General features: G+C 56.8%; 7 protein-coding genes across 7 annotated transcripts; 4 read left to right on the top strand and 3 right to left on the bottom strand.

Annotated features, from left to right (window-relative positions):
- Positions 1-67: 67 nt before the first annotated feature.
- Positions 68-2,424, top strand: DPP5 (Dipeptidyl-peptidase 5; the record flags this gene model as incomplete). Its single annotated transcript, XM_037316012.1, has 5 exons — positions 68-169; positions 270-472; positions 528-1,891; positions 1,943-2,262; positions 2,314-2,424. 5 exons carry the CDS (start codon positions 68-70, stop codon positions 2,422-2,424), a joined length of 2,100 nt encoding a protein of 699 aa, XP_037184513.1.
- A 666-nt stretch (positions 2,425-3,090) lies between these two features.
- TAF3 (Transcription initiation factor TFIID subunit 3) lies at positions 3,091-3,946 on the top strand (the record flags this gene model as incomplete). Its single annotated transcript, XM_037316011.1, has 2 exons — positions 3,091-3,616; positions 3,675-3,946. 2 exons carry the CDS (start codon positions 3,091-3,093, stop codon positions 3,944-3,946), a joined length of 798 nt encoding a protein of 265 aa, XP_037184514.1.
- Positions 3,947-4,335: 389 nt separating this feature from the next.
- Positions 4,336-4,767, bottom strand: CGCA056_v000749 (Uncharacterized protein; the record flags this gene model as incomplete). Its single annotated transcript, XM_037316010.1, has 1 exon — positions 4,336-4,767. One exon carries the CDS (start codon positions 4,765-4,767, stop codon positions 4,336-4,338), a length of 432 nt encoding a protein of 143 aa, XP_037185533.1.
- Positions 4,768-4,866: 99 nt separating this feature from the next.
- On the bottom strand, positions 4,867-6,960 carry CGCA056_v000748 (Uncharacterized protein; the record flags this gene model as incomplete). Its single annotated transcript, XM_037316009.1, has 7 exons — positions 4,867-5,069; positions 5,126-5,149; positions 5,200-5,567; positions 5,626-6,139; positions 6,196-6,413; positions 6,474-6,575; positions 6,824-6,960. 7 exons carry the CDS (start codon positions 6,958-6,960, stop codon positions 4,867-4,869), a joined length of 1,566 nt encoding a protein of 521 aa, XP_037185532.1.
- A 3,769-nt stretch (positions 6,961-10,729) lies between these two features.
- On the top strand, positions 10,730-12,809 carry CGCA056_v000747 (putative transporter; the record flags this gene model as incomplete). Its single annotated transcript, XM_037316008.1, has 3 exons — positions 10,730-11,548; positions 11,614-11,917; positions 11,971-12,809. 3 exons carry the CDS (start codon positions 10,730-10,732, stop codon positions 12,807-12,809), a joined length of 1,962 nt encoding a protein of 653 aa, XP_037185531.1.
- Positions 12,810-13,386: 577 nt separating this feature from the next.
- Positions 13,387-14,556, bottom strand: CGCA056_v000746 (putative RNA-binding protein; the record flags this gene model as incomplete). The annotated part of the gene is made up of 1 exon (XM_037316007.1): positions 13,387-14,556. One exon carries the CDS (start codon positions 14,554-14,556, stop codon positions 13,387-13,389), a length of 1,170 nt encoding a protein of 389 aa, XP_037185530.1.
- A 2,892-nt stretch (positions 14,557-17,448) lies between these two features.
- On the top strand, positions 17,449-19,908 carry GND2 (6-phosphogluconate dehydrogenase, decarboxylating 2; the record flags this gene model as incomplete). The annotated part of the gene is made up of 5 exons (XM_037316006.1): positions 17,449-17,481; positions 18,337-18,425; positions 18,485-18,920; positions 18,976-19,410; positions 19,468-19,908. 5 exons carry the CDS (start codon positions 17,449-17,451, stop codon positions 19,906-19,908), a joined length of 1,434 nt encoding a protein of 477 aa, XP_037185529.1.
- Positions 19,909-20,086: the final 178 nt, after the last annotated feature.

The following is a 20,086-nucleotide window of genomic DNA, read 5'->3' as shown; positions in this document are numbered from 1 at the left end:
TGGTAGTCCTCCTTTCCAGTGAATCTCGTGATTAATGAAGTATCAGGTCCCTCTGCAGCTCCTCATGATGACGATACAAGCTTCCAAGTTTACACCCGAGGTCCTCCTCTCTGCCCCGCGCAGGTCTCCCGGTGTTCCCAACCCATCGGGCTCCAAAGTGCTGTACACTGTAAGTCTATGACAATGCTCTATCTAGGCGCCGCCCCAATTAAGCGTGATCTTTGAATGCGGCGACGTGACTTTGAGCATGCATTGGTTGACTTGGTCAGGTTTCGGCGTATTCATTTGAATCCCACAACAAGACCGCCCAGACTCGCGTTCTCGACGTCGAGAGCGGCCACTCCACGCTCCTCTACGAGGACCAGTCCTATAACGATGCGACATGGATTTCAGACCAGGAGATTGTGCTCCTTCGCAGCGGCGAGAAGGGCACCACCAGCCTTGTACTGGGTAACATCACCGAACCGTCCGTGTAGGTGCTTCGCTTGGCGAAAACCTTCAGAGCACGACTAACAATGAGGTGGCAGAGTCAAGGAGATCCGTAACTTTGAAGGAAGTCTATCGAGTCTGAAAGTCAAGCGACTCTCAGACAACGAGGTCGCGATTGCTCTGTGCGTCTTGACCACCCCGTCTGGGGCCATGTACAACCCCGCGGCCGAGAAGAAGCAGTTGTCGTCAGGCAAGATATACTCGAGTCTGTTTGTTAGACACTGGGATACATGGGGCAACGAGAACCACAACTCTCTCTGGTACGGACTGTTGAAAAAGGAAGATCAGTCGTACAAGTTGGAAGATCCCGGCTTGGTGAACGCCCTCGATGGCACAAAGTTGCAGTCCCCTGTCCCTCCATTTGGTGGCGCGGGAGACTTTGACATCAGCAAGAACGGACTCGTCTTTGTTGCGCGCGACCCCGAGATCTCCCCAGCAATTTACACGAAGACCGACCTCTACTTTATTCCTTTGAAGTCGTTTACGGAGACTAAGCCGCCTGCGCCTCAGGTGGTCAAGACGAGCAAGCTTCGTGGCTACTCCGCCTCGCCGGTGTTTTCAAGGGACGGCAAGAAGGTTGCATTCACCAGGATGAAGAGCGACCAGTACGAGACGGACAAGCCGAGACTCTTGCTGATTCCGGACATCTTCGACTTGTCGAGCGTGCAGGAATTCTATGAGACAGAGGATGGCGTTGGCGGATGGGACGCTCGGCCGGAATGGGTCACCTGGAGCAAAGACGACTCGGAGCTTTTCGTGTCCGCTGAAGAACACGGTCGCGCGAAGCTATGGAAGCTGCCTGCGACGCCACACCAGGCCAAGGACCTCCCCGCCGCAATCTACGAGGATGGCTCAGTTCTAGAGGCGAAGCTGCTGGGAGACGACGGCAACAGTCTGTTCATCAGCACGTCGTCTAGAGTTGAGAACTCGGCTTACTCGATTCTGGACCCTGTCAGCAAGAAGTCAGATCTCGTTTCGTCAAGCTCAAAGCACGGCAAGTCTCTCGGTCTGTCCAAGTCTCAGTGCGATGAGTTCTGGTACAAGGGAGCCGAGGGTTACGACGTTCACGCGCTCGTGGTGAAGCCATCTAATTTTGACCCAAACAAGAAGTACCCGCTCGCCTTCCTGATCCACGGAGGGCCTCAGGCTGCGTGGATGGACAGCTGGAGCACTCGCTGGAACCCGGCCATCTTTGCTGAGCAGGGATACATCGCGGTGATGCCAAACCCGACGGGAAGTACCGGCTACGGACAACAGCACACCGACAACATCCAGAACGAGTGGGGTGGCCGGCCGTACGTTGACTTGGTCAAGTGCTTTGACCATATTGAGAAGAACATCTCATACATTGACTCGAAGAATGCGGTTGCTTTGGGTGCTTCTTATGGAGGCTACATGATCAGTAAGTCGACGACAGGCTTGGACGTGGCACATTGCGCTAACTGTCTGCCAGACTGGATCCAGGGCCACGAACTTGGAAGAAAGTTCAAGGCGCTTGTGTGCCACGACGGTGTATTCTCAACACTCAACCAGTGGTCTACCGAAGAGTTGTTCTTCCCCCTCCACGACTTTGGAGGTACTCTCTGGGAGAACCGCACGGGCTACGAGAAGTGGGATCCTGCTCACCACCTCGACCAGTGGGCCACCCCTATGTTGGTCATTCACAACGAATTAGACTACAGACTACCGATTTCAGAGGGTCTGGCGATGTTCAATGTGCTGCAGGCACGCAAAGTACCCAGCAGGTTGGTGATGTTCCCTGATGAGAACCATGTAAGTGCCAATGCTGAGTCCGGGCTTGTATGATGGCTAACTTCAGAACAGTGGGTCTTGAAGCCAGAGAACTCCTTGGTATGGCATAGAGAAGTACTTGGCTGGATCAACAAGTACACTGGCATCGATAAGGCGGAGGATCTGTCCGTGAGGCAGAAGTAAGGAGCCGCAAGGGGTGAGGTTGGGCAATACAAAATTGAACTTGAGGTTAGCAGTCAGGCAGGTTTCGGTTGTAAAAATATTGGATAGCCCTGGTATGATTCATGCAGAGATGGAGTGGACAGTAAGTAGGGAAAACTCCAAGAGTCAGATATGAAAATGAAGGAGAGATTCTGCACCGCGCAAACAAGTTCCAGTGACTGACTACATGTACAAACACAGTGTTCACACTGTAAAGCCCAGCGAACGTTCCTGCCAAAATGACTGCAGCCCAAGAGCTCCTGCATTTTCTGGTCCGAGCTCCTTCCAACGAGGCTGAAATTTCGAAGTGCGCACCTGCTTGGTCTCGAAGGCCAGACCAAACAAACATCGATTACTGACGACTATCGCGAGACGACGGATCGAACGCGACGGCGAATCCGTTGAAACACTGCGGCGACCCGAAAACGCGTACCAAAGCATCATGCGAAGCTCTCCAACACAGCTCCAGAATCGATGGTGACGGACGGAATCGCACCTTCTTGCCCTGCCACAGCACCCGCGATTTCCTCTTGAACCACGCTCATTCTTCTCGACTACGCGGAAACCGACCGGCAATAACCTATTTCCACACGCTAAACCGGTGTTCACCGAACATAACACAACCAACTACACATACACATACCCAAAATGACGCCCCCACCATTACTCTTCCACGCCCTCCTCCGCCCCGCGGTTCTCCAGATCCTCCGCGCGACAGGCTACCACGCGGCGCGTCCGGTCGTCCTCGACGCCGTGACGGAGCTGGCAGCGCGGTACATGCTGGCCCTGTGCCAGGCGACAGCGCGGCACGCGTCGGATAACAACCAGGAAGGCGATGCGCCGGGGATCGTGGACGTGCGCATGGCGCTGCAGGAGCTGGGCGCCGTGCCACCGGACGATGTGAGCGCCGAGGGACGGGGCGCGATACTGGGAGAGATCCTCGACGACGTCATGGAGGCGAACGGCGTCGCGGGTGCGCCTGCAGAGAACGGCGACGACGTCGCGATGGCGAATGCGGGGACGGTCGTGGAGAGGGAGCGCGAGAGGGAGGTGGTGGTGGAGGATGTCCGCGGCGTGGAGGAGTTTATCAGGTGGTTTTCTGGACCGAGGAACAAGGCCATCCGCGAGGCGGCAGTGGGCGACGGGGAGCTTGAGCTCGGGGATTACCTGAATGGTTTGTGAACCCCCCGGTCTGTTTGACTGAAGATGATGAGACTAACGATGACGCACAGTCCTGAAGAAGAAGCACAGCAAGACCGGCGAAGACTCAAAGTACCTCGGCACGATCATCGGTAAGGGCAACGACGTGGGCGAGGTGCAAGTCGAGGGTGGCGACCTACCCAGCATCCACACGTGGCGGGCCAAGATGCGCGGACCCTCACCGGCGAGCGCTCTGTCGGCGACATCACCGAACATCAAGGAGGAGTCGAGGCCGCCGAGCTCCGGGCTGAGTTCTGTGGGCGACAGGCTGGGCGACGATCGGGACAGCATGGATTTGTCATAGGAGACGGACACGCGAATTACTAGATCGAAGGCACGTGGCGCTCGACGGCAACGAGGCGGTGTCAGGTTGAGGAAGAAGGTGACGAAGTGATTACCAAAGGGCATAGCGCGGCGTTTTACCGGGGGGTCGTGATTTTTTTTTTGGACAGGAGGGGAGACGTTTACACTACAAAAGCATTGTCTTTGGGGCAGATGGCATGAGAGAGACATTGGCGGCTCAGGGGGGCGGTATCATACATTTATTCCCGGCCTAGCTGGAACTCGCGCAGGTGTCCAGCTATGGTAATCCATCAACATTTCACGAAGCTGCATTGAACATGAACACTGTCAATCTATATCTATTGTATTACTAATCAATCTTCTCCTGCTACGGGCGACAGCTCAGTCCATCTACCGCATAAACTCGGTGACACGGTCGAGGTTGAAGGCGGCGCTGATGAGGGCCAGGTGACTGAAGGCCTGGGGCGTGTTGCCGAGCTGCTCGCCGCTGCGGGCGATCTCCTCGGAAAACATGCTCAGGTGGTTGGAGAAGCTGAGCATGTTCTCGAAGAGGTTGACGGCGCGGACGAGGTACTTTGGCTCGTAGACGGAGGCGCGGGTCATGGCCTCGACGAGCCAGAAGGTGCACATGCTGAAGGCGCCCTCGCGCCCGCCGACGCCGTCTTCCGAGAGCTCCGTGTCGTAGCGGTAGACGAGGCCGGTGCTGGTCAGGCCGCCCTTCTCCGGGGGCAGGAGGATGCGGTCCATTGTGTTGAGGAAGCGCGGGTCGTTGGGGGCGATGAAGAAGACCAGCGGGGCGATGAGGATGGAGGAGTCGATCATTGTGTTGTTCTCGTAGCTTTGGACGAAGGATTTCATCTCCTTGTTGTAGCCTGGGGGGCCGTGTTAGTGAGATTGATGGTGAGATGGGGGAAACATGTGTCAGCGAAGGGCCGACATGCCTTTGTCCATGATCTCCTCCATGAGGTTGTCGCGGGCCTCGAGCCACTTGCTGCGGTTGGGGCAGGGAAAGTTGCGCTTGTCTGCGAGGCGGAGGCCACGGTCGAAGGCGACCCAGAGCATCACCTTGGAGTAGGTGAAGTTTTGCTTGTTGTTGCGGACTTCCCAGATGGACATGTCGGGTTCTGGAATCGCGTAAGAAGAAGGGTTAAGACAAGTTATGAGGTGGTGAGGTTCTTACTGTCTGTGATTGTGAGAACAAAGTCTGCCGAGTGTTAGCTCGCCGTCGTCTATCCCATTCCAGGAGGGCCTTACCCAACATCTCCCTCACGGAGCACCACTGATCCCAGCTGATTGGCTTCCCGTACTTGTTGTACAGGTATATGGCGTCCATGAGCTCGCCGTAGATGTCGAACTGCTGGTGGAAGGCGGCGCCGTTGCCGATGCGGACGGGCCTGCTGCCCCGGTACCCCTCGAGGTGAGAGAGCTCGACCTCCGGGATGTCGGTCTCGCCGCGGATGGTGAACATGATGGGCAGCTCGCCACTTGGGCCGCGCGACTTGATGAAGCGCTCGCTGATGAAGTCCATGTACGCGTCCGCCTCGGCCGAGAAGCCCAGACGGAGGAGGATGTAGATTGTGAAGCTGGAGTCGCGGACCCAACAGAAGCGGTAGTCCCAGTTGCTGCGTGTCCACTGGTTTAATGAAGGTTTCCTCCGTCATGAGATAGCACAACACTTACCGAACCCCTCCAATGTCCTCGGGGATCGAAAACGTCGGGGCGGCGATGATGGCCCCCGTCGGCTCGTAGGTCATCATCTTGAGCAGCATCAGGCTCCGGTTGACCACCTCCCTCCAGCGGCCCTTGTACCTGCTCTTGGAGATCCAGTTGTACCAGAACGACTGCGTGTCGTGCTGCTGGCCGTCGAGCACCGCCGTGGTGATGTTCTCGGTGACGTGGTCCGGGATGTCGTTGCGCAGCACGAGCGAGATAGCCTGGCCCTCCTCGATCGCGATGTGCGCGACCACGCCCTCGCCGAGCATGCCGTCGCGCTTCTCCTTGGTGAAGGTGACGGACGGCGCGGCGGCGGCCCCGTCGTCGGACTCGGCGTCGACCGTGACGTCGAGCTGGAGCTTGTAGTGCTCGCTGTGGAAGGTCACGGCCTTGCTGGGGTTGCCGCGCGTGTGAGTCTGTTGTACGATTGTGGTGACATGAGGCTCAGTGGCGTATTGGAAGGCGGGGAAGAGCTCAATATCTGTATTGTTTGTGAGTTGAAATGAGTCTGTGAGGGATGTGGATGAGAACACGAACCCATCTCCAGACGACCGCGGATGCACTCGACGCGACGGACGAGCCATTTCTTGAGCTCCTCCTGGATCTTGGTGGTCTCGCGAAAAGCGCTCTGCCGGTTGCTCTTGGCCAGAACGGTGGCTGTCTTTGGGCGGGGGAAGAAGTCTACGAGGTCGACGACGCCGTCGTCGTGAATATATCTCGTCTGAAGGATGTTGGATGATGGGAGGTACTGCTGTCTTTGGGTGTGGTCAGTGTCACGGCCTGTGGTGTGGCTCCGAGACGGGCCTCTCTCTTACTTTGTCGTGCAATGCTTGGATGCGGGAGGGCAGATGCTGAAGAAGCCTCCTTTGTCCTGGTCGAGGAGCCGGCAGAAGACGGTAGGGGAGTCAAAGTCGGGCCTGAAGTATATGTCAGGCTTCTTGATTTAGAGCCATTGGGACATAACGAAGAGCAAGACTCGAATTCCCCGGAAAAGAGCACGTTGACTACGTTGGCTCACTTGAGTTTCCATATGTGTTGGCCAATCAGGCGTCTCGATGAACCATTTTGGCGCCATCAAGTGATGTTGAGCGTAGCAACCGACTTTGGCCAGTTCGTGTAAGTGAACGCCATGCATCAGGACTCCAAAGTGAAATACGTTTCGTACCAACACATATAATCAGCCGAACCATTCATGCCGACGAGCGCGCATGTGCGCATGTTGCCAATCATTCCATAGTCCTCGATAGGTAGGTATCCGGCATGGCTGGCGGCGGCATGTCTCTTCGGACACTGCTGAGCCATGACGTCGGTTTACCGGAGCGGCGGGAAGACTCAGTACTGTCTGTGTTTTTCTTCAAAGATGGATTTCTAGAAACTTGATTGTTGTCGCGGAAAAAGCAATGGTCAAGGCAGGGCTTAACAGACACACTACGTGTTGGTGAGGCTGCACGGTTAATGTCTCTCATCTACGAATGACATGGAGTCGTGGTAAGGTGTGAAGTCAAGCCTCGGTCAAGGGAGAAGGGTAAACTCCGGCCGAGTGCTGAACACGGGAAACACGGGAAACACGGGAAGCTTGCGGTCCTGCAGCTTCGGTGGCTGCTGCGAGGCGCGCCAAAGAGACCGATCTTACCGCTGAGCTTTGTCGAGACGGTGTCTAACTAGTCGAAGGGAAAACGTCCACTAAGACGAAATTCCTGATTCCCATAGAGAACGAACGGACGGCGCTTGCGTCGAGCTGCATATTGTGATACGCATCCAACAGCCAATAGCTGCGAGATCCATCGATGCTGTCAAATGGTTCGAGCTGATTGACTTTGCTAGACAATAGAAACCGACAGAGACTGATGGTCATGTCGAGGCAGACCGATGACGCCGTCGACTTGGCCTTGGACGCGTCGAGAAGCTGCTGCGTATCCACTTGGCGGGAGCGCTCTATCGACGGGAGAGCTGTCAGATCTGCAAGCCGAGCTGAGCCAGGCACATCAGCTACCCTGCGCGAGCTAAGTCGATCCTGTAAACTCGCACCGAGGGCGGGCCAACATCCAGCATCCGTTCTGTCACCTTCTCGCCCGACATTCGGGTTGCTGCTTTCTTCTTCCCTTGGCGTGGATCTTTTGGAAAAGAGCTCCTCTCCGGAATATCCACTGCGGCCTGGCTCACCTGAGTCGTAAGATCGATCGGGCAGGGGCGCAGGAATCCTGACAGCCCCGTTACGCACTCGGTTTAGGGCTGAATGACGGTGGCTGACATCATGACGGCTCTCTCTCACTCTCATCCCTTTTCCCGCTACGCGAGCTGCCCCAAGCTCCTAGAGTGCCACGACGGGAAGGGAGGAAAAGGCGGGAGAGAAACGGCGTGTGGCGGGTGACCGCATTGCAGGAAGCTCCTGTCTCACTCGGGCAAGTGTTCAGGTGAACCAGCTTCGGGAACATTTCTGGGAGAGGAGGGTTAGTGTGTGAGACATGTGCATTCCCAACCAGCTTCCAAGACTGAGAAGGCGTGTATTGTTCGTGAACGATATTGCGGGGGAGGCTGGCCGGGCTCGTCCGTCGCGGTCCATGCAGAAAGAAAAAAGAAACTGTCAATCGATAGATGCCCCGATTTCAAGCCTCCCGGACTCGAGCGTTTTCCAGCCTCTCCCCCCGCCGTCTGTGTAAGTAGGCACAGGATTGTGGCTCGGTCTAGACCTCCATGTGAAAAGGCGGGACAACACGGCCAAGCTGAGAAACAACGTCGTCTATTCGAGAAGCAAACGAAACGACCCGAGGCAAGATCTGTTGGATGGCTGATAGCAAAAGCCTGTTATTGTGCTTGGAAGTCTCGGAAGAAACGGGGCTCCAGAAACAACGACAATGCAACGGTTGTTTAGAGTGTGTGCAGATCGTTTGTCAATCAGCAGGACAATTCAATATGAACTTGGAATTATTGATTTTAAACTTTTGCCAAACATGTCGACAAGTTCGACTTCACATTTCGGATGCTCCTCGGGAGCAGCGGGTCGCGGCACTGTCCGAGAAACCGGCTCGGTAGGCAAGTCTTGATTTCTGGGCGGCAGATTGGTCCGAGGAGGGAAGACAGGCGAGGTAGACACCGCACGGCGAGCAGGACGGTGCTGGATGCATGGTAGCAGTGGTGTGTGCGAGTGCGAGTGGGGTCTGGTCACCCGAGCACTTTCTACTTGCACGAGCGACCACATGGCTGCGTGAACCTTAACCGACAGCAAGGACACCTCCCACGGCTGCGGTAGATGTGTTTGTGTGTGGTGTTGGTCTTGGTGCTGCGGTCTGGTTCACTCGGATGTGGCTGCAGTGTGGCCCAGCCAGCCAGCCAACGGAAGAACCTACCTGTGACTCTGAGCGTGAGAGACGGCTGGACCAAGCTTAAATCGAGGTAAAGGCGTGTGAAACTCGGGAGGACACTTTTCTGCAATTCTTCGGACGACGCTTCCCGGCCGGTTGCCAGCCTGCCCGCCTCCCGGTGTCATGCGTCGAAAAGGCATGGGAGAAATAGGATTAGGGGAGCTAGCTGTTAAAGTGTGCCTTAGTCTTTTTAGGTTGGCATGCTGTAGCTCACTTCGCCTAAAGGCACCATGAAGTCAGGCAATCTTAAATCCCCTTTTAGGTACGGATACCGTTACCCAGCCTCAGGAGAGCAGGCTCAGGAGTCAGGTCAGGCCAGAACTCAGGAGAAATAAGGTAGGTCGTTGAATGAATTGTGAAAATCAGTCAGGCAGTCGGCCATTGGCACACGGCGGGGACGACGAGCCGTCGAACGGGGCCCAGATGGATGACTCAAAGCAGACGGCGTGTTGTTGTGATATTGCGGGCAATGCGTTGGTTTGTTGCCGTTACGTTGCGGTCAGGTAGCAATGTGTCCATGACCAACAAGCCAGACAAGAACGACCCAGTATTTCCTTCTCTCTGGGCTTCCAAGTTCCAACGATCCACGATGGCCCATGATCCTCAGCTCCCGAGGTGGGATGCGGATGGATGCAAGATGCACTAACAGCGGGGGAGAACAAGTCGTCGACACTATGGACCGCTTCCAGTTTGCCAGGAGGACCCGGAAGGCCCGCGGAACGCAGGTAGGTAAGGTAAGGTGAGGAACGGCGAACGGTACCTGACCGCACCGCAGCACAGGTGTTGCCAGTCCAGTCGGGGTCCGGTGCATTATGCTGGTTGCATTTCTCATGGGGTTCGCCTCTCTCTCTTGGAACAAAGGGCAATCAGTGGTGCTCATCACTGTGAGCTGGCATGTCACAGGGAGCCGAGGGGAAGGAATCCCTGAGCAGGCGACCCTGACCGCTCCAGTCCTGCAGCAGCAAATCCACGAGCCGTCTCCACCGTGAGGCGCGCCAAGATTGGGCCCACATCTCATCAGCGAGACACCGCGACGGCTACCTGTGATTGGCCGGTAACTGGCGGTAAGCCTGCATAGCGTACAGTGAGCTTGCCTACAGGGCAGAGGCACGCTGAAAAAACCCCTCCCCAGCGTGCCAGCCCAGCCCACACTCCTTGGTGGCCGCCCACCTCACACTCATCGGCTGGTGTGGGCGCGACACTGGGGGTCCAGAAATGATCCGCACCGCCGTGACCATCTCCGCGCCTCTCCAGTGCCTCGCGACGGTGGAAGTCTGTCTGCCACTTCCTGCCTCCCCCCTTCTGGCAAAGCACTGCTAGTTAGTTAGCACAGCAGACCATAGCAAAAATCCAAACACCGAGCGGCAGCAAGCCCAGCTCCTCCTCAACCAGCCAGAGCTGCAAATGACCGCGCCCAGCTCCTGGTCCCGACCCCGAACCCAAAAGACCAAGCAAACTAGTCCCAGATCCAGCCAGACCCGTCTCCAGACCCAGACCCAGACCCCCCCCCCCCCACGACCCATCCAATCCATTTCATTCACACACCCCGTTCGTTGGCTTGTTCGTTGTACGAAGTACCGTACCGCATGCCTTACCGTACCGTACCTTACCTCACGCTTTACCTACCTTGCCGAATGGCAAATGCACCTGCACCGGGACCTATCCTCCAGCCCCAGCCGTGAACCGCCCGGTGGAAACCAGATTTAATCATGTCCACCTCCTCCTCAGATTCCTCATCCCTAGTGCATGTGCTGCCTCCCGACCCCAGTCGCTCTTCTGCTCCCAGTGCCATATCATCTTCTCCCGACCCCATTGACCTCGACGACGACGCCAACTCGTCATCCCACGATACGGACACACATCTCCACCACCAGAACCGTCGTCTCCTGAGCCCGTCGCCCTTGCTCCTCCCACCACCCAAGTCTCCTTCACCTGGACACGCGACCAGCGACTCTTCCGCGGATGACCCCCGGCCACGAGACCAACCCGCCGATCCTGCCCACGCTTCTCCGCGCCTGGGCTCCTCCTACTCATCTTCACTTAACCCGTCTCCTTCCCGTCAGCAACACTCGCCCGTCGCCCCTGTCGCCGACGACAGCAACGACATAGAGATGGAGCCGTTGAAAGAGACCGGCCATCGCCGGCGCAGGAGCAGTCTCATGCAGAGCGCCGGCTCCAGCAACCACCACCGAACCCCTTCACGAGGCCACAGCGGAAACCTGCTCGAAGAGCCCAAGATCTCGGAAGAGGACATGGGCTCATTGCCGTCTGCCTCCAAAGACATCGACAACGATAGCTTTTCCGATGAGGACCTCCACGACGATGAGGAGACCGGCTTGACGAAGAAGGACAAGAGGAGAAAGAAGCACAAGAAGCGGAACAACAGGAGGTTAGACCAGAGAATCGCGCCAGGGGGAGGCGTCACAGCCGAAGAGAAGAAGGAAGCAGACCAAAATGTTATCAGGAGGTCAATGGTCAATATCGTGTTAATCCTGCTGTGGTACCTGTTTTCTCTCAGCATCTCACTGGTAAGCAACAACATCCCCCTTCCAGACCGTCAGCGTCACCTCGAGCTGACAATCGATTCCCCTAGTACAACAAATGGATGTTCGACAAGGACCACCTTAACTTTTCCTTCCCCATGTTTACGACTGCATGCCACATGCTGGTACAATTCGCCCTCGCCTCTTTGATTTTGTTTTTGATCCCCTCCCTGCGCCCGTCGAATGCGCAGCGCCACTCCGACCTGGGTCGTTCACGGCACGAGTCCGAGCCAGAACGGCCGCTGATGACGAAGATGTTCTATCTGACGCGAATTGGCCCATGCGGTGCCGCGACGGGCCTCGATATTGGCCTCGGAAACACTTCCCTCAAGTTTATTACTCTTACGTTCTACAGTACGTCCTTGATCCTGGCCGATAGTTGATATTGAGTTGCTAACCAAGTCCAGCCATGTGTAAATCATCTTCCCTAGCCTTCGTCTTGATTTTCGCCTTTTTGTTCAGACTCGAGAAGCCGACGTGGCGTCTCGTTGCCATTATTGCGACCATGACGGCCGGTGTGGTGCTCATGGTCTCCGGAGAGGTCGAGTTCAACCTGGCCGGCTTTATCCTCGTCATCTCCGCGGCCTTCTTCTCCGGTTTCCGCTGGGGTTTGACCCAAATTCTGCTTCTACGTAACCCTGCGACTTCGAATCCCTTTTCTAGCATCTTCTTCTTGGCGCCGGTCATGTTCCTTACCCTGATCGTCATCGCCATCCCTCTCGAGGGCTTCCCCGCTCTCATCAAGGGTCTCGAGGTGCTCGTGGAGGAATGGGGTCTCCTCATGACCCCTCTGTTCCTGCTGTTCCCCGGCTGCATCGCGTTCCTGATGACTGCCTCCGAGTTCGCTCTGCTGCAGCGTACCTCCGTCGTCACTCTTTCGATTGCGGGCATCTTCAAGGAGGTCGTCACCATCTCCGCCTCAGCCATTGTGTTCCACGACCGCCTGACCCCCGTCAACTTTGTCGGTCTCATCACCACCATTGGCGCCATTGTCGCCTACAACTACATCAAGATCGTCAAGATGCGTGAGGACGCCCAGAAGGAAGTCCAGCGCGGCCACATGGAGGCTGCCGAGTCTTCTGGCTCCAGCGGCAGCGATAACGATGATGGCGGCGAGGAGACGGGTCTGCTGCGCAATAGCACCGACTACGAGGACAACCTCGTCACGGCGGACGGCGACATCATGCCGAACCCGAGCCACACGGCGCAGGAGTCGAGGACGGCTCAGGCCCACCGCGACAATTAGACGCGTGGCTTTCTATCTCTTTTGTCGTATTTTGGGTCAAGAAAACAAAACAAAACTGTACATTTGGAAGCAAGCATATCTGGCCGGTTGGCAGACAGGGAAGGCAAGGAGTTTGTTTTTGCAGACTTATCCGGGCAGAGACAACCTGTACCGAGATCTTTGAAAGAGTCTAAAACGGGTCGTGGCTTTTGAGACCCAAGGGCTTCAAGAGGGCCACAGAGGATGAGAAGCTTGCATATTGAGATGGATATACCCTACTGGCGACAGTAGACGGAAGACAGGAAGCAAATCAAAGGGGATATATCAGACTGCCGGGTTTGAGTCCCCCATCATTAGTGTAATGCCCAAGAGGTTAGACACGCAGAGAATCAAGAATATGTGATGACCAAAAAAGCTTTCATGAGTGACTTCATATCTATGTTTTGCAATGCATTGTGTGGTTTATTACATGGGTATGCTTTCTACCTCCAACTCCAAACGCCGCTTTCCAATGCTCAAAATCATGTAGGGGATGCGACTGCCTGGTGATCATAGGAGCCACCGCGAAGCAAGCGTGCAACTAGGCCAACGAGGAACCTTAACCGAGGAGCTTGAGACCGTTCTTGGTCTTCTGGCCAGGCTTCGTGACGCCGTGGTGATGTACTGGGCCGAGGTGTGGTTCATACCCGCCGCCGCCCTCGTGCTTATTCCCACCACCGCCGCCGCCGTGGCCAGAGTGCTTCTTGTTCTTCTTGTTGCGGTGGTTGTGGTGATCCTTCTCCTTGACATTCGTGATCTTGATCTCGGTGTTGGCCTTGCGGACGACGACGGGGTGGCTCTGGATGTACTTTCCGTTCATCTCCTTGGCGGCCTGGAAGAAGTCGTCGGCGTCGCTGAAGGAGACGAAGCCGTAGCCTTTCGACTTGGCGGTGCGCTTGTCGCGGATGACGCGCGACTTCTGCACGGATTTCCACCGCGAAAAGGCCTTGAGCAGCGAGTCGTCCGTCACCTCGCCGGCGAGGTTGCCGACGAAGAGGCGCAGGTGGCTCGGGTCCCACTCGGCGAGGGTGTCGTCGGACCACTTCTTGCCGCCGCCCTCGCGGACGACCGTCTTCTTGCGCTCCGGGGGCGCGTTGGCGGCCGCGGCGGCGGCTGCCGGGTCGGGGATGTCGGTGGCGTTGGGGCCGGTGCTGCCGAAGACGTTCGGGGTGCCACGGCCCGCTGCGCCGGAGGCGGTGGCGGAGGCGGATGCCGAGGCGTCTTTGGAGGTGTAGGCGCTCTGCCACTGGGCTATTTGCATCGCCATGTCCGGGTCGTAGTCGGAGGCGCCTGCTCCGCCCGCGACGGGGGCGGCGCCGGGGACGGGGAACGGGTTGCGGATCTGCGGCGCGGCGGAGTAGGACGCGGTCGAGGGGGGAGCGGTGTAGCTGCTCGTCTGGCCGTAGCCGCCGGGGGCGCCGCCGGCTTGCGGGTATTGGTGGTACGAGGGCGGTGCCTGGTAGGGGCCGGCGCCTACGGAGGGCGAGGCATGTTGTTGGGGGTATGACGGGTATGAAGGGCCATAGTTGCTGGCCGCGGGTGCGCTGGCGTAGCTCGGTGCGCTCGAGTAGGAGGAGGGTGACGCGGTGGACGCCGCTCCGAAGGCGGGCTTGAATGCGGACTTGAAGCCGCCGGACGACTTTGAGGGGGGAGGCCGCGCGGGCAGGGACGGGTGGGATGGGTTGCTGGAGGCGCCGCTGGAGATACCTGGAGGGGGCGGGTAGGCCATGATGAATGACTGCGGATAATGTGGAGGAGGATGTTTTTGGTTTGGGCTCCTTCGCAAAGAACAAGACTTTGCGCGGTGTTGTTTGTGTGTGGTGAACGTACCTCTGAGCCTGGGTATTTCCTGCTCAAAGAGATTTCCCTTAAGCTTTGTGTCTTTGCTGCAGCCGACGTGTGGCGTCTGGTGTTGTCGCAAATGGCAAAGGATTTAGGTGTTGTTGGTGATGTACGGGCAGGATGTGACGATGTTGGCGTCGCAGCCTCGGCGAAAGCCTTGGAAGGTGTGGCTGAGAACAAGCTCTCCTAGGTCACGTGTATTATTGTGGCTGGAACATGTCAGCGGAGCCGGTCGGTGCTTTCCACTCCCCTCTTCGGATGGTGGGTCCGCAACTGCCGTCGATCACGGGCTTACATAATTCAATCGCCAGCAAATACCGAGGTCACTCCGTGCAGTTCCATCCGCCAAGGCCCAGCAGTCGCCAGAATGAAGCGGAAAACAAGCGGACGGAACTTCCGTCTTGAGCCATTTCTCCCATGTGGTATCGTTCCGCTCGGCTGGGTTTCTCGGCCGCCCGAGTTCCTTACCACCCGTTCCTGCATCAGACGCATTTTATCCGTCGAGAAATATCAGACGGACATGGCGGATAATTGTTAGTGCAATTATTCTGTGTCTCTTCCACGTCTCTCCTTACATGGGGAATTGACATCATGGCGTCCGGAGAGGGCCCGTTTGAGGCCGCTGCGACTGCCACGGTCAGGTCCATGCCAATCAATAATGCGCGTGGATTCCTAGCGGAGCTCCAGCGGAGTTGTCAACCGACGTCTCCGACCCGTGCAAGTGCGACCGATCCAAGGCCCGAAGGCGGCGATACGGTGTTAGGTGTTTAACCCCCACCTGAAGGTTGCCCCTCGTTTCCTTTGTCACGGCCCAGATTTGTGTGCACCACTGAGCCAGGCCCGAGGCCGAAGTGTGGTGGCATCAGCATGGACGGATTTACCGTCGATTGCGCCTCCATCCACACCTTGAGGTACCTTGGGAGATGGAGGTGCGATATTTTCTGTCCCCCTCCGGCTGAGCAAGCAAAACGCGTGGGGCACCCCAACGAACCCAATAGATTGAATTCGCTGCTCCGGCCAGGCAGTCCAACTGGAGGAAAATGGAGCGGGCTTTTCTGGCTACGGCCAGCTTCGGTTTGGTTGGGACCGACTTTTGCCTGGAGACTACACACCATTGAAGCGCATCGTGATTTGTCGCGTATTCTGCGCGAGTCCCGCTGTCTGCTGGCGAGTCTTTCCAGGGATAGCAACAGCCAGGGATGCCAGCTGCGAGGCGCATGCAGACGCGAATGCGGCATCGCTGCCTTCTTCAAGCGAGGACAAGACAGCAGATGCGTTGAGGTTGGGTTTGAGTGGTCACTGGCAAGGCTGCGTTTTTTTTGCGGCCTTCCCTCCGAGGACTAACGGCCAGACGGCATCACGCCGAGAGCTCGCATTGTGATCAGAGGCAGCGACGCGACGCCGCCCTTCCTCCCATCTTTCAAGGGTCCATGTCCGGAGTTTCTGGAAGCCATGCTGTGCTCTGCTATGCTGGAACGGCCCGGAGCATGGGAGGGGGTGTTTTCCCATGCTGAAGAAACGGAATTTCCTCAAGTGCAGTCCGGGGCATGAGGCACATGCTGGTTTGTGCAGGGCGGCTGCTCGAGTGATAGCTCGACTGCACCGTGTCTCTCGTTCCTCGCGCTCGCCTTTCGTCGGTATCCCCCCCTGGCTGTCGATGAACGGTCCAAGAGCGGGCGAAGCGAACGAGCGAGCGAGCACCGGAGCTCCGTTGCGTTGGGAGGGTGATAATATATGCCGCCAGCCCACTGTCTCTTGCGTTACCCAACCTTGCGCAAATAAGGTATCGTGGGCAGTGGACGTGGACGTGGACAGGGACAGATTAGCAGGAGCCCCCCGCGTGAAGTTAGACCGAGCGCAGAGTGATTCCTCCGCGGCCGTGGGTTGCGAAACGTCAGGGTCTGACGCATCAGGTTTGGATACCGGAGTCGCACCTCGTCTCTTCCTGGAACACGCAGAGTGTGAGGCAGAAACTCGCGGCGGCCAATGGGAAAGGGTGCCTATCGCCGAATCGGACCACAACAGGACGGATCCAGAAGCGCCTTTTTGCAAGGAGTCAGGGCCGCCTTTCGTCAAGGCTGGCGCGCCTCTGCTTGACTAAAACACCACCGGCGTGGAGCAGGCATGATGGTCGTTGCTGGGCCGCCATCCGCCGCGCGGGCCGGCTGACGGCCACAATGCGGTAGCTGTGTACACCGGCGTCGCAGCGTGCTGATGAGCAAAGCGACGGGTCCAAGTTGGTACCTGCTTACGGCGCTCTCTAGTCAGAGGACATGATGCTGCTTGATGCTATTCGTTTTGTTTGTCAATCATCGTGTTGCAGGTCTGTGTTCCCTGCAAAACGGCAATACATACAGGCAAGCTGCAAAATGTGTTTAGGCAAAGATGCCAAACGGGGGAGCCGGGCTGCTGACAAGAGCGAGAAAGATGAGGTAGCAGAAGAACATCGTCATAAGTGCCCCTCCATGACAAACCATCCAATTGGAGGAGGCAGCACAAGGGGCCTTGATGGAGCACCTTGGCTGGTGGTGACGATGTCATCCCTCTTCTTTCTGCGTCTCTCTCTCGGTCTCTGGTATCTCTCTCTCATTGCGTGGACGGAAGCGCTGGAAGAGCTGGTGGGAAATGCCAAAGATACATGGCCAGTACATGTTGCCCATGAGTAAGCTCCGTCAACAAAGCCAATCGCTCCAACCGGCGTCCCGCTTTTCTGCCCAGTCTTTGGCTTTCCCTCACGCAAAAAGACGAAAGTCAGCCGTGGGCGTTTCCCACAGCAGCGATGGCGGCGATGAAGCACCAGGTACCGCACCATGTACGCCCTGTGCCTCCTACTGCGTGGGAGTACTTGGAAGCTAAGAGTGGGAGTGTGCAGGTTGTCATGGGGGGGCCCCTGCCCCAATGCAAACCACCCCCCTCCCATTGTCCCCTCCTACCCCTCCGTCGACCCTCCCCCTACAAACTTCGTCCGGGTTGACGAAAGCTCCAGCTTCTTGTCCTCTTGACACATTCCCCTTGAGATAAATAACTCGACGCTCCCGCAGTCTTCGTGGAATCGCGCATTTGAACCTCTCCTCCATCAAAACACCCCTACATTTTCATACCGACCAACCGCCATCATGTCTGGACCAGTGTAAGTATCATCTGCTTCATTCCCCTCCCCCGTCGCTCCAAAGCCAATTACCCCACCACCCCGCTTCCGGCCTCCGAAGCCTCACGACGACATCATGATGCTGGCCAATTCGCGCAGCTGTGTGTATTGTCGTGAGGTTGAGGAGCTCGGACGGGTTCACGGGAGGTGCCAATGCATATTGGCCGTGAGCTATCAGCTTCTCTCGCAACAACACCTCATGCTCATACAACCAGCGCTCGTCTTGCCAACATCGTGGCAAGCGTTGTGCCAGCTCCGAGGTCCCGCCCCGCTTTAATTCGCGCCTGAATACTCAAAGTCCGGATGTGAATAGTAACTAACGACATCGCAGCGCTGATATGGGCCTCATCGGCCTGGCCGTCATGGGTCAAATAAGTCTCCCAAAGCCCTTCCCGTACGATTGAGAAGCTAACAAATAAAAAACAACATTATATTAAATGCAGCTGATGCGCGTGCACCCTTTATTTGGCCTTTCCCGGCCGTTTTGAAGCTGTACAGAAGTTGCTGACTGTTGTATAGCATGGCTTCACCATCGCCGCCTTCAACCGTACCGTTTCCAAGGTCGACCGATTCCTGGCCAACGAGGCCAAGGGCAAGTCCATCGTCGGGTAAGGATCATGATGGGTCCTACAAGAACACGCAGAGATGCTAATTGTGTCCAAAAAAGCGCGAAATCCATAGAAGAGTTCGTTTCGCGCTTGAAGAGCCCTCGTCGTGTCATGCTCCTCGTCCAGGCTGGCAAGGCCGTCGATGACTACATCGAGACTCTTATTCCCCTTCTCGAGAAGGGCGATATCATCATCGACGGTGGTAACTCTCACTTCCCCGATACCAACCGCCGCACCAAGTACTGCGAGACCAAGGGCATTCGCTTCGTTGGCTCCGGTGTCTCCGGTGGTGAGGAGGGTGCCCGCTATGGCCCTTCCCTGATGCCCGGTGGTAACGAGGAGGCCTGGCCCCATCTTAAGGACCTTTTCCAGAGCATCGCCGCCAAGAGCGACGGCGAGGCCTGCTGCGACTGGGTCGGTGACGAGGGTGCCGGCCACTACGTCAAGATGGTCCACAACGGTATTGAGTACGGTGACATGCAGCTCATCTGCGAGGTATGTGTTTACGATGCTGGCCCCTTCAACAGATATCAACTAACATCACACTCAGGCCTACGACATTATGAAGCGCGGTCTCGGCATGTCCAACAAGGAGATTGGTGACGTTTTCACCAAGTGGAACAAGGGCGTTCTCGACTCTTTCCTGATCGAGATTACCCGCGACATCATGTACTTCAACGATGACGATGGCACTCCCCTCGTCGAGAAGATCCTCGACCAGGCTGGCCAGAAGGGTACCGGCAAGTGGACTGCCGTTAACGCTCTTGACCTTGGCATGCCCGTCACTCTTATTGCTGAGGCTGTCCTTGCCCGTTGCCTGTCCGCCATCAAGGAGGAGCGTACCAAGGCTTCTGGTCTTCTCCAGTACGTTGGCCGCAACAACAAGTTCGAGGGCAACAAGGAGCAGTTCATCGACGACCTCGAGCAGGCTCTGTACGCCTCCAAGATCGTCTCCTACGCTCAGGGCTTCATGCTGATGCAGGAGGTACGTGCCATCTTTTCCAACCATACATATGATGAAATGCTAACAAACTTTCTGCAGGCCGCTAAGGAGTACGGCTGGAAGCTCAACAAGCCCTCCATCGCCCTCATGTGGCGTGGTGGCTGCATTATCCGCTCCGTCTTCCTCAAGGACATCACCAACGCTTACCGCAGCAACCCCGACCTCGAGAACCTCCTCTTCGACGACTTCTTCAACAAGGCTATCCACAAGGCCCAGCCCGGCTGGAGAGACGTCGTTGCCAAGGCTGCCCTCCTCGGTATCCCGACTCCTGCCTTCTCCACCGCCCTGTCTTGGTTCGACGGCTACCGCACCAAGGACCTCCCTGCCAACCTTCTCCAGGCCCAGCGTGACTACTTCGGTGCTCACACCTTCCTGGTCAAGCCTGAGTTGGCCAACGAGAAGTACAAGGCTGGCGAGTACCACCACGTTAACTGGACCGGTCGCGGAGGCAACGTCTCTGCTTCTACTTACAACGCTTAAAAGGATTTTTGGATGGGTTACGCGTAGACTAAGGAAAGGGCACAAACTATTATGATACCTGGTATAATGGTGCCAGGCGAAATGAAATGAAATGATTCCTCCCATTTGATCTTGACATGGCATAAATGTGATAATTGCATGAGATGGTATGATGAAGCGAAACCAATAGGTGCTGAGA

The sequence above is a fragment of the Colletotrichum aenigma genome, assembly GCF_013390185.1.
Source record: "Colletotrichum aenigma strain Cg56 chromosome Unknown KSG_Cg56_contig01, whole genome shotgun sequence".
NCBI lineage: Eukaryota > Fungi > Ascomycota > Sordariomycetes > Glomerellales > Glomerellaceae > Colletotrichum > Colletotrichum aenigma.
The sequence above is the reverse complement of the archived record's forward strand: the minus strand, read 5'-3'. Positions and strand labels throughout refer to the sequence as shown.